The 12,876-nt window shown below is 36.3% G+C and overlaps 1 protein-coding gene across 3 annotated transcripts in view; it reads right to left on the bottom strand.

Annotated features, from left to right (window-relative positions):
• The window catches only part of RIMS1 (regulating synaptic membrane exocytosis 1), a 342,317-nt gene that overhangs the window by 94,579 nt on the left and 234,862 nt on the right, over positions 1 to 12,876 (bottom strand). For 2 of the 3 annotated variants that reach the window (XM_070733055.1, XM_070733056.1), the window contains exons 11-16: positions 12,464 to 12,594; positions 12,064 to 12,235; positions 11,802 to 11,958; positions 7,131 to 7,287; positions 5,687 to 5,812; positions 2,907 to 2,969 (exon numbers count right to left, since the gene is read on the bottom strand). In XM_070733055.1, coding sequence (XP_070589156.1) covers positions 2,907 to 2,969; positions 5,687 to 5,812; positions 7,131 to 7,287; positions 11,802 to 11,958; positions 12,064 to 12,235; positions 12,464 to 12,594 — 806 coding nt within the window. Of the gene's footprint in view, positions 1 to 2,906; positions 2,970 to 5,686; positions 5,813 to 7,130; positions 7,288 to 10,033; positions 10,106 to 11,801; positions 11,959 to 12,063; positions 12,236 to 12,463; positions 12,595 to 12,876 lie in introns of all 3 variants that reach the window. The other variant, XM_070733057.1, reaches the window with a different exon arrangement.

Raw genomic sequence — 12,876 nt, 5'->3', positions numbered from 1 at the left:
AGGACTTTGTAACCGTCATAAATATATGCTGATAGCCAAGAATCTGAATGGCAATTTTATGACTGCAGGGATGCTATGACAGTCCTTGTGAGGAGTGGTCAAAAGTCACATTTCTTTTTTTTAGCTATGTAGTCATCTTGAATGTTCATTGACCCAATGGCAGTAGGTTGAGCACTGTCCATATAGAAGCTTGAAATTTCATGATAATCTCTCATACAAGAACTTATGAGAATTCATCCTCCTTAGCTTCTATAGATCAGCCAAACAAACTGGGTATTGCAACCATAAGGCATTTCAAAGAAGTGTGTGGGTGTGTGGTTATGTATTGAGATAGAGAGGCTGATTGACAAGGTCATTCCAAAAACATATCCTTTTTTCTCTGGAATTCTATGTGAAAATTTTCATGTGACGGCAACAGATTTCTTACCTGTAAAGATTCCAGTAAGTGCCATTCTCAAATAAAGGCATCTTGGGAGGTAGTGATTTATAGTGCCTAACAGAATTTCTTGAATATGATAGAAAAGAAGAAAATAAAAGAAAGAGCCATGCAAGAAACAAAAATATATAGGCAGATATGAAAACAGCACTAGACCAAATAGTAAATGATGATGCAGCAAAACATTCATGTAAGTCATTTGCTGTTTGTTGGCAAGTATTGTTAATAATTACATCTACCTTACCCACTGGAGAAGGAATGCTGTTGTCTCAACTATCAAAGAAGTACATCTGGTGGGACCTAGAAAAAGGGCCTTCTCTGTGGTGGCTTCCTCCTTGGCAACATCATCATTCTCCCAGAGATCATATTGACCCCTATCATGTTGCTTTTCCGCAAGGCCTTGAAGACATGGATTTGTCAGCAGACTTGAGGAATCTATTCAGAGCCAATCAAGTGACTAGTCTGATGCTATTGTTGCCACCATGGGGCCACGTGCCAGTTAATCGTGTATTTTTCACTGGATTTTTAATGCTATATACTGGCCTGGAATCTCTGTGTGAATTGTACAGCCACATAAATTTGTTTAATAAATAAATAAATAAAATTAAACAGTACTTGCCAATGTAATTAATAACATTTAAAGTCTATCTGCTTAAGTTGTACTGCATCAAAGAAAAGACAAGAAATAGCAACTCACAGTCATTGAATTGTTTGGGAGAGCTTTATTCTTCAATTTCCCGTATTTTAGCATATTTCTCAAGTTTATTTTTCATGCATGTATGTATGTATGTATGTATGCATGTATATATGTACTGCATGTATGTTAATAAAATAAAATAGTGAGGATGGCTTTCATCAGATAGTGAAGTATTTAGGAATCGGATTTTTACATTCAGAAAAAGACACCAATCTTTTACAAAATAATAACAACCTATTCACCTATCACTTCTATAACTACTATATCATCATTACATTAATTTGTCTATAATACTCAGCTTTTCACCTCTCTCTCTCTTTTAGATGTGACTACCAGGATGTCTTTCTACTTAGGACTTATCCTGCAGTATCTAGGGCAAAAAGAAATTTACTGCTCTTCTTGTTTATATATTATCGCCTTCCTGCAAATACCACCAAGGCAGATATTTATTAATGAATTTACAGTTATGGATCAAAAGAAAGAAAGCAATATTAAAATGCAAGATCTCCAAATATAAGCCAGTTCGTGGAAAATGTTAAGCAGGCTTTTGTAATGGTCAGAGGTGGTGTGGTTTCTGACCATCATTGTTTTGATCCCTTTCATATCTTAATGATTTAATCAAAAATGCATAATTGCCTCATTTGGATAACTTGAGATTAGTGGAAAGAGTAGCTCCATCCATAAGGTTATTTAAATTTCAGCATTTAAAATTTCAGATTTAAAATTTCAGATTTGAACAGGAGACGTTAAAATCTCCCAGTGGATAACCTTGAAGGTAGAGAATCTATGGGTCCGTGTGTCAGGTATAAACTTAAAACATTTAGGGATGGTAAAAGGTGGATATGTCAGTTCATTGTAATAGAAGAATGAGGTGTTAAGTGTATCCCTTTCGACAGGGGTGGGTTCTAGATTTTTTCACTGCCAGTTTGCTCAGTGACACTGCATGCTAATGCGTGCATTATTATTACTACTACTATTATTATTATTATTATTATTATTATTATTATTAATTACATTTGTATGCCACCCCTCTCTGCAGAGTCGGGGCAGCAATAGAAAACAATGTACAGTACTTAAAACAAAATGAGAGCTAGTTCATGCGCAATGCAGGCATGGATCGCTGCCGGTTCTAGCAACCCAGGCCGCCAAGTTACTGCTGATTCTATAGAAGTGGTCTGAACTGGTGGGAACCCACCTCTGCCTTTGCACTGTACATGAGGATGAAACCTCCCTGCTATGTCTGGAAACGGAGTGCTTATGTTCATAAAGTTTTGCAATGAATTAAGAGCATTTTATTTTACATCCGAAATGATCAGTGTGTATAAAATAGAAAACTCAAAATAAAATAAAGAAAAATTAAACAAATAATTGTAAACAATGCAACATAGAATAATAACCCTGCCATACATTTGAAGGCCTGTTTTTTTGCTTGTAGTTACAGTGCTTGCAAGTGATCAATTGCTAGATATGAAATTTGTCCTAAGAGAAGCTACACAATCTAGATATGAAAGGATATATAAATATAGAAAACAGCTGCTCAGATCCATAGATTTGCATATATTAAACTCATTCATTATATTGACTGATGCATCAGTATATGAAAACTTTTAAAAATAACTAAAAGAATTAGCCAGCCTTTCATCTGCAGTAGGACTAACAGGAAGAACAGTTTCTGGGGGAACAGAATGACTTGTAAAATAAATAGAAAAGATGTGAAAGACGTACACCAGAACTATTTATAAGCAAGCTTAGTTACCAAATGCCTGTATTTACCTGGTTGTATGTAGGCACTCTGCACTTCTTCCTCGTTTTGCCCTGGGCAGCATAAGAAGCTCACTGCACAGACAGGATTGGACGATGAATGAAACAGTTACATAAATATGAAGCATTAAATAGCATGAATTATGCCATGATATGTAAATGAAAACACAAAATAAACTAGAAATTCTGAACTGAGATAGTCCTTTTGATAAGCTTTGAAGAAGAATTTATTAGACTACTCATTTTTTCATTTTAGCAAAAAGTAGCTGTTTAATACTTTAGGTGAATTTTTATTTTTTACAAATACAGCCTTAGTTCAATTAAACCTAATTTGTTTCAACACATTTCTAAGCAGCCTAAATTTACACACTACTGAGTCTTAACATCCAAAACAGTTTAGAGAGTTTTGTTTCTCAAGTCACATTTGGCAGGATTTTCTGCTATTTCACATTGTAAACAAGTGTCATGAAAGTAAAAGTTTCATTAAAATAAGTGCAAAATGCTCAGAGTAAAGAAACGTAGCATGAAAGGGTGTCTCTGCTCCTGGCAAAGAATTAGGGAAGCGCAAAAATTGCTAGCTACTTAATGCCTTATTAACACACTTAATGTTATGTTTTTGTTGTGAATCAGCCTGAGGCTCCTCAGGGACCGGCTGGATCTCCGCCGGATCCATGCCCAGAGGAGGAGGACAGTGAACAGGAGGGAGAGGATCAGGCAGACGGGGGAGAGGAACGTCAGGAAGAGGAAGAGGGAGAGCAGCCTGAGACCCCCGGGGGGGGGGCCTCTCCCCAGCTAGTAGCCTGGATTCATGGGATGAAGACGCACAGGCTATAATAGACACGAGGCAGCGCCGTGCAGCTCAAAGAAGGGACCAATTAGAAAGGTATTTCCATCCCTGAATTGGCAACAGCTGGGTTTGGGTGTGGTTCTCCTCAGCAGGGTTGAAAAGGCAGGCCCGCCCTTACAGTCTTGTGGAGAGTTATCAACTGGGAGTCCTGTGACCTTGCTTCGATTCTTAGTGTCTCTGATCTTGGCTTGTGGCCTAGAAGTCTGGAAGACTTGGGGGAGGCATGGGTTTTATTATCTCCAGCGTTGTTTTTGCCAGCAAGAATCCTGTTTTATTGCCTGGCCTTCGTGAAATCTCTGTGAAGCTTCATAGTGTTCCTGTCTGTAAGAACAGTTTTTGTTACCTGTATTTGATTGAACTTATATAAACTGCCTTTGCTTTTTACCAGTGTGTCTGACTACTCTTTTTGGTTGGTGTTGGCTTCTGGGGGGGACCCAGACAGAACAGTTTTCAAGGTTGTTTTCATCTGTTCTTGATAGCAAATGGGTACAGGTAAAATTTGAGCACTTTTTTAAAAAGGAGGAGGAGAAGAAGAAGGCGCCGCACATTAATTTTGGCCTGATCCAGACTAGGGTTTCTTCATTAGAAGCAACTATAAGATAGAGGAAACTATGAATCATAACCAAAGAGAATAGTTCTTGGGTGTAGCATGCATGCTAATAAGATCTCTTTAAAAAAAAAAACTGAATAAATAAAAATGAATCCCCCCATAAAATAATAATTTTGTCAAGTAAAGCTTAGGCTTATAAAGCTATGATATTATAAAAATCTATTAAAGACCATTTTAAGCAGGTAGATAAATGTAAACCTTTTTGAAGTAGCAAAACTGATCAATATGCCACCATGCTGGAAAACTTATCAGTTACATAAATTGAATAATAAGATGGACAAAAAGTGTTAACATATAATTCACTGCCAGTTTGGCATGCTAGCCAATAACATTATAGTAAACGTAGTAATAACATTATGAAATTTAATATTTTACATGTAAACCAAAGTAGCACAAAGAAAAATAAAGAATAGTGCTATTCCATAAATCCACACGGAAAATTATATGTAAATCTAAATAAATAAATAATAAAATAAATAGTTGCCATATTTGGAAATGTACCGTCACATACCATACGCAGCCTACAAATTCTAATAAAAAATTACTGATTACACATACAAGCCACAAAGCTGAAATTGCTATGGATTAATGTTTCCTTATTTTTTTATTAATTTTATTAATGTTTCCTTATTTTTTAATCTGTCCTCTCCCTGTTTATCAAAATGACTGATTATCCATAAATGCTGTTTTTGTAAAATCCAGCAGCCATCATCATGCTAAAATATAAATCAGACCATCAGACACCCCACATTCTGTTCAGAAAGTTCTTAACCAGTAGTGGGTTCTAAAACCTGTTCCTACTGGTTCACACATGCACACCCTCTAGGTAAGCAGAGCCTCCTACTGCTGCCACTACCGGTTCAAAGAGCCGGGCTGAACCGGGAACAACCCAACGCTGTTCTTACAAAGCATTGTTCAGTTCAGGTTAGGGTTGGGGTAAGATTGCAAGCTGTTCCATTAGTTAATTCTTTTCACTGTCAGGAAATTTCTCCTTAGTTCTAAATGGTGTGTCTTACTAATGAGATTCCACCTGTTGCTTCTTGTTCAACCCTCAGGAGCTTCAGAGAATAAGTCAACCCCCTCTTAGCTATGGCAATCCTCCAAGTACCGAAAGACAGGATAAAAAATGTTTGCGAAATTGACAGGAAAAACAGTGACAGTAAATTCTGTAAGCTGTAAGCAGTCCACGAAGAGGAGGGTTGCTCAATGTTGCCTTAAGATTTGAATACAATACTTGGTTGTTGCTGTTGTTATAGATATGAGGACTTTTAGAAAGTAGGTATTTTCAAAGCTGCGCTGATACTTTTAATAGAAATATAAAGATAAAAAACATACCCTTCTTGATCTGATAAATACTGATTATCCATATCTCTGGGTCTGCGATCAACTGGGCTTCGGGAGGCATCATGGTGTCTAGTTGGAGAACGTGATCTTCTCATTTGATGAATTTCATCTAAACTCCTGGTTTACAGAATAATGAACAAATAAATTAACATAAATGTTTAGGTGTAAAATTGTTAAGTCTGATAACCTTGATGCAAATAGAGGAATATTCATCTAGGAATGTAAATATATGTAATCCAATCCATTATAATAGCTTTTTGTAGCCACTTGTTTTCCTGATGTGTTGTGACTAACATTCTTCAAGTTTTCAGACAGCATATAATTAATATTAATATTTAATTCAATGATTTGATGATGAGAGAAAAATTTTACTTGGCAAAATTGCAGAATTCTTTTGTTAATTTCTTGCTCCTCCAACCTTTTTGGCAAGAACTTTAGTGCTCTCTACGTAAATTTCTTCCTTGACAGGAGGGCATAAGGAACATGATGGTATCAAAAAGTAAGATTATTGATAGAATAATCTTGTTTAGGAAACTAGTTTCCTAGTTATAAAAACTACATTAGAAGCTAACAATTCTCTCTAGGGCAAATTGACCACTGCAGAGGGAGCAATTGTCCTTGCGTTAAAGGGAACACAAAGTGCCCAAAGAGAATATCAACTCCACATATCTATAACCAAAAAAAAGCGGCCAAAAAAGCCAACACTATCCTAAGCTGCATCAACAGGGAGATACACTCCAAGACCAGGGAAGTATTAATACCACTCTACTACACCCTGGTCCGACCACATCTGGAGTATTGCATCCAGTTCTGGTCACCACACTTCAAAAGAGACATTGAAACTCTGGAGAAGGTACAGAAAAGAGCAACCAAAATGATTAGGGAACTTGAAACCAAGACTTACGAAGAGAGATTGTGGGAACTGGGCATGGATAGCCTAGAGAAAAGGAGGGCCAGAGGGAACATGATAGCTGTATACAGGTATATGAGGGGTTGCCACAGAGAGGAGGGAGCCACTCTATTTTCCAGAGCACCAGAGGGCCGGACGAGGAACAATGGCTGGAAGCTGACCAAGGAGAGATTCAACCTAGAAGTAAGGAAGAACTTCCTGACGGTGAGCGATCAACCAGTGGAACAACCTGCCTGCGGAGGTTGTGAACTCCCCAACTCTGGACACTTTCAAGAGGAGATTGGACTGCCATTTGGCTGGGGTGCTTTAGGATTCCTGCTCAGGCAGGGGGTTGGACTTGATGACCTGCATGGCCCCTTTCAACTCTAACAATAAATAAAATAAAATAAATAAACCACAAAAATCTGCCCCCTCACAGTTGCCCATTTTTAAATCCGGATGAATTCAGTGGAAAAGTGCTAGAAATAGTGGGGTTCTAAATTACTCCATTTTGTACAGATGAAGCAGCTACATTTTCAATCTTACCTCTGTAATGGCACATTTGGTAAACGAGAACGGGTCCTGCCCTGATCGTCACCACGGTGAGGAGATACAGATCGTGAACGATGATGAGTTGTTCTTTGCTGTTCTGGCACAGTTAATGTTGCAGATTTACTTTCTCTACTGCTAGACCTATAGCCTACTGGTAAAAGTGCAACAAAATTAATTTAGTCTGGATCACAATTAGCCATGAATTAATAATCAGATTAGTCTTTTCAAGAAAGCATCTCTTGTTTATTGCAAGATTTTCAAGTAGTTGTTTCACCAGTGAAAATCCTGAAATATCATGCAGCTAAATCTAACAAATAGCATTATACTTAAAATATATAGGAGGAAAAAATCATAAACATAGGTATAGAAGAATTTACATGCAGACTAAGAAATTCCCCCCAAAAAATGAAAAAAAAAATGAAAAAGAGCGTATAATATCTAAATAATAATTAGATATTAATTTCTAGAATGGTCAGTTTTTCAACTGTTCAGTATTTTCAGATGAATTCTGTACATCTTTGGCTGCAACCCTGAAACAATGCTATTGCAAAATTATTGCAAGCAACAGAATACTTCATGAAATTGTTCTAGAATTAAGGCTTCATTTTCATTTTCAGTTACCGTAAGTTAGCTGCTGATGTGAGTATTGATATAACACTGAAATAAGGAATAGAACTTTCTTTGCCCAGAATTAAACTTTTTTGCTATCACTGTCACAAATTACTCTTAGCTGGAACTAGCACATAAAAAAAGCAATAGACAAAGAATACTATAATTAAATGCCATCAAAATTGCAAATTATTTACAGAGCTTACAATATGAATGCTGACACGAATGATGCCTTCTGCTGACATAACAAAAGCCACACATGGCTTCTTGTTGAAAGAAAAATATATATTTTGTTCTTCCATAGGAAGAATTGTCTATGCACAGGAAGCGTGATAAACTAAGACAGGGGTAGGGAACGTTGGCTCTTCTGTGACTTGTGGACTTCAACTCCCAGAATTCCTGAGCTAGCATGATTGGCTCAGGAATTCTGGGAGTTGAAGTCCACAAGTCATAGAAGAGCCAACGTTCCCTACCCCTGAACTAAGAGTTCAAAAAGAAATTATTTTAAATGGTGAAAAGATACCAACTCACAATCAAATTCTTCTAACAATAGGAAGAAAAGTCCTGATATAATAAGTCTTTAGGATGAATTCTTTCAAGCCAGTTGGCTGAACTGTTCTGTAAACAGCAATAGGCTACTTAAAGCAATCCTTTCAGTTGAAGGAATAGTATATAAATTAAATATTAGTAGTTCTTAAAGAACCTCAGATTCTAAGGAAAAATACAAGGGAGCTTATAGAATCCTTCTCATCCAGAATGAATTCCATACTTTTCTCTCATAAATTCTGTACGATTGCTTTGTGAATGGAAGACGACTAATGACATGGATAAAGTAATTGCTTATGATGTAAATTATGAAATAACTTTTCCTGTTTAATTATATTTATGTTAAAAAATCATACTTATCTGCAAAACTAAAACTATCCAGAATTTTTAAACATATACATTATACCAGGGTGTCAAACTTGTGGCCTGTAGGCCGGATGCATCACGTGCTGGCCATGCCTACTCCGGTTTAACAAAAGTGAAAAAAAATCATGATACGTCACATGACGAAAACATGTTTGACACTCCTACATTAGACAATGGAAACTGCAGTAATATGTTTTTATTCAATAGTCTATCTTGCAAATAGACAGTATAAAGACAGTACAAAAAGTAACAACATATGGCTTAATTATATCAGTATAACTGAAATTATTAGCTTATTCATCAATAAGATGATTTAGAGATAATAAGCTAAGTACTCAACTATCGTTTAAAAAAATACCAAAATAAGTTAACTATTATTATGACATCCTTCTGGATTTTCAGTTAACAGAGTACAGTACTGCATTCTTTAACATAATTAACACCTCCCCCCAAAATATGGTAAAATGAATTTATGTGATATACTGTTCTAGACTTGTTGGACAATGTTTTATAATGTGCATTAATACTGCATATACCAGCCAAAATAGCACTGGTAAATATATTACTAAGTCATTACTTCAAATAGAGAAAAATAAGAATATTTTTTTAAAAAAATATTTCAAACTATTTATTACAGTTCATTTATCTGGTTCAAATACCTGGTTGAAATGTCAAATTATATGTTGTTTTTACTTTGAACATATTTCCCAATTCAGGTTGTGATTGGCTACAAGAAACCTTCAGCACTTCCTATAATGTTGAACACTGTATTTTTACAATTTTGATTTTATCCTTTTATAGAAATTGCTTAAATCTTCTTTTGTGCATATATTTTATGCATATATTTAAGATAAGGAAAGGTAATGAATGTTTGTAAGGGATATAAAATATGTAGCCATGCTTCATGCACTACATACAGCCATGCATTTTCAATATATTCCATGGTGCACCTTTGGGTCTGAAAACAAGAACAAATCAATTGAGATTTTTATTATTTAAGCTATATATTTGAATATATTTTTGAATTATCTTTTATTTCAAAACATATCCTTGACCCATGAAATGCCTATATTATGTACAAACACTGTAATTGGTTGTTTACGTTGGTATCAATATTAAATATTAACCTTGTAACAAATCATTGCCCCTGACCATTCACTGCAGATGTAGCAGGATGAAAGATTAATTTTAATTCAGGAACAAATAAAGGTTGGTGTAAATTTTAAAATATGTCACCATGGAACAATACAACTTTCTGGAAAACATGACCTCCCAACTCAAGTTCTTTGAAAAATCTAGAAAATTCAAACATGGAAGAGGAAACGGACAGGGAAGTTGAAGCAAAGGATGTAGGACCATGCTCTTCACCCACGCACCTGAAGGAACTACTCCAATACCATCATCAACCTCATTATCTGAGATGTCACTATCACTGATTCGCTGAGATCCTGTGCAACAGTAAGGCAAATAACTGTATACTTGGTACTTTTGCAAAGGGTTAAAATAAATGTAAGCAAAACTTATTTGGGGAACTTAAATAAATGGGATGCATTCAGAAAAAAAAAAGCTATTGCAAAGTGAATCAGAATCAAAACACATTTTAATCTCTGGTACTGGCTATAGTTCCAAGCATATTGTGACAGCACAATGACTCACTGGATTGTAGCATTTATTGTTAACTTGCTCATACAGCATCAGATATAGCTGACTTCACATTAGTTAATTTCTATATATCGTATCTTATATATCAAACATACTTTATACTTTTTTTTAGAATAGAATAGAATTTCCTCCCACTAATGACTGTATGACTGTAATTTATTGCTTGTATCCTTAAGATTTTTATTACTATTGATTGTTTCCTCCTTGGTTATGTGACCCCTATAATCATTAAGTATTGTACCTTGTGATTCTTGACAAATGTATCTTTTCTTTTATGTAAACTGAGAGCATATGCACCAAGACATATTCCTTGTGTGTCCAATCACATTTGGCCAATAAAGAATAAAGAATACTATTTCTTTCTCCTATTTTATCCACAACAACCCTGTCAGGTGTGTTGGGCTGAGAAAGAGCAATTAGCCTAAAGCACGGGTGTCAAACTCGATTTCATTGAGGGCCATATCTGGGTTGTGTTTGACCTTGGGGAGCTACAGTGGCCGTGGCCAGGGTGGGCATGGCCAGCTCACCGTCACTTGTGTCAGGGATGCCTGGGGTGGCTCAAGTGCTCTACCAGAGAAAACGGGCTCCTGAGCTCTGTTTTTGGCTGCAACTGCCTCTTGCAACCCTCTGCCAGTGAAAATGGAAGTCAGGAGGCATACAGCCCTCCCGAGCTATGTTTTCACTGGCAGAGGCACTGCAGGTCAGTCTCTCAGTGTTTACAGGGTGGCCCAACAGGCCAAATATAAGCACCTCATGGGCCGGATATGGCCTCCAGGCGTTGAGTTTGACACCCCTGGCCCAAAGTCATCCAGCTGGTTTTTATGCTGAAGATGGGACTACAACTCAGTCTCCTGAGTTTTTCCTTAACCTTTGTACCATAACTGGCTCACTGAAGTTCATATGTCATATTAAACCAAACCAATTCACATTACGGTTTAGTGCAACATGTGATTCTGATGATCCGCACAAGCAACTACTGATTATGGGATCAATGACTGTCCATAACTTATAGCTGTGTAACAGTTTCCATTCTCATGTTAATTGTGAGCATAATGAAAAAAGTAATGAAGTCGTACGGTACTGAAAAATCACAAGAAAAACTGCAGAACATAGAAGCAGCAACAAAGCACTCCTAGCAGCCATTTCTTGGTCTCTAAAGTGAAAGTAGGAAGCATTCCTTTGGCTTCATCAGATTTCAGAATGATGGTAATATCAAGTCTGGTCTTTGCAAACATAATCATAATAATTACAATCAGAATATTATACATGCCTCTTTAACAAAAAGTCCTACTGAGATTAAAGAATTAATTTTCAGCCTTTTACTATGAAGTTCTAAAAGCACTGAGACAGTGTGAGTTAAATCTTGATGCAGATCTTTGAAACCCACACTTTTTACTGAACGTAGTTGCTTAACGTAGTTGTTTACAGCCTAATTACTAGTCAAAAAGCTCTAACAAAATGAAAGGGGAATTCTGCACCTACTTTGTAATTTTTTGCTGGAATTTTCTCCGCTATGGACATGTCTCCTTGGCATGAAAGGTGATGGCTGAGGAAGAGGTAGTGAGGATTCATCATGGGTCTGCAGCTTATACCAATGCGGATCATCATCTAAAAGTGCAGTCTCCAACTCTATGAGAATCTATGAGAAAGTACAGCAAAATTCACCTTTGTTAAACAATAGGAGCAAACAGTTCCAAGATTCTATTCCACGTTTAAAATACAATGATGGTACATTCTCATTCACCTCTCCGAGGAAGTCACTTTCTTCTTCCTGCACTCTTGGCTGATCCCAAACAGTGATTTCTAACATCCGTTCTCTAAAATCCTTACGGTGTACATGCGAATAGAGAAAGGTTTGGTTCCATTTGGGTTCTAAGCTTTTCTTTACTGTTTTTGTCCTTCTTTTACTCTTATCACTGAAACATAAAAAATCAGTGTAAATCTTCATCATCAGAAATCCAGGTAAATCTTCATCTACTAGAATCCAGATAGATTCTGGTTTGCATCAAAGAAAATAAAATTAAAAATTGGCCATTAGCACTTCCCCAAGAAGGGTAACATTGGAGTTGCAATTAATTTCACAAATATAGAGCTTAACTGAAATGCTCATTCTGTACAATATGGTCTTTCATTTGAAGTCTTACCTTCTATCTGGAAGGAAGTACATTTTCACATACGGGTTTCTTGGTCGTCCATCTAATCTAGGTGGCAGATCTGTTGCTTGAAGAACATTCACTATTAACTGATGCCCCACTTTATCATACCATAATTTAACCTAAAATATTAAAAGAGCTCTACATTATCAATAAAATATATCAATTTGGGTTCATTTGTATGTACGTTGTACTGGTACTGTTAAAGGAAGGAACAAAAATGTTGTTAAATAATAGAACACATGCAAGCAATTCTTCCCCACATTAAACCCTCTCCATGATATGCTACATTCAACTAAAAAAATCTTGATATATGGAAACTGATTTGAAAGGAAATCTGGGAAGTAAAAAATGGAGAATGTTTTCCCATACAAACTAGGATTAAACTACAAAATGCACTGAAA

Source organism: Erythrolamprus reginae, chromosome 1 (assembly GCF_031021105.1).
Source record: "Erythrolamprus reginae isolate rEryReg1 chromosome 1, rEryReg1.hap1, whole genome shotgun sequence".
NCBI classification, from domain to species: Eukaryota; Metazoa; Chordata; class Lepidosauria; order Squamata; family Dipsadidae; genus Erythrolamprus; species Erythrolamprus reginae.
Note: the sequence above shows the minus strand (reverse complement) of the source record. Positions and strands in the feature narration are given on the sequence as shown.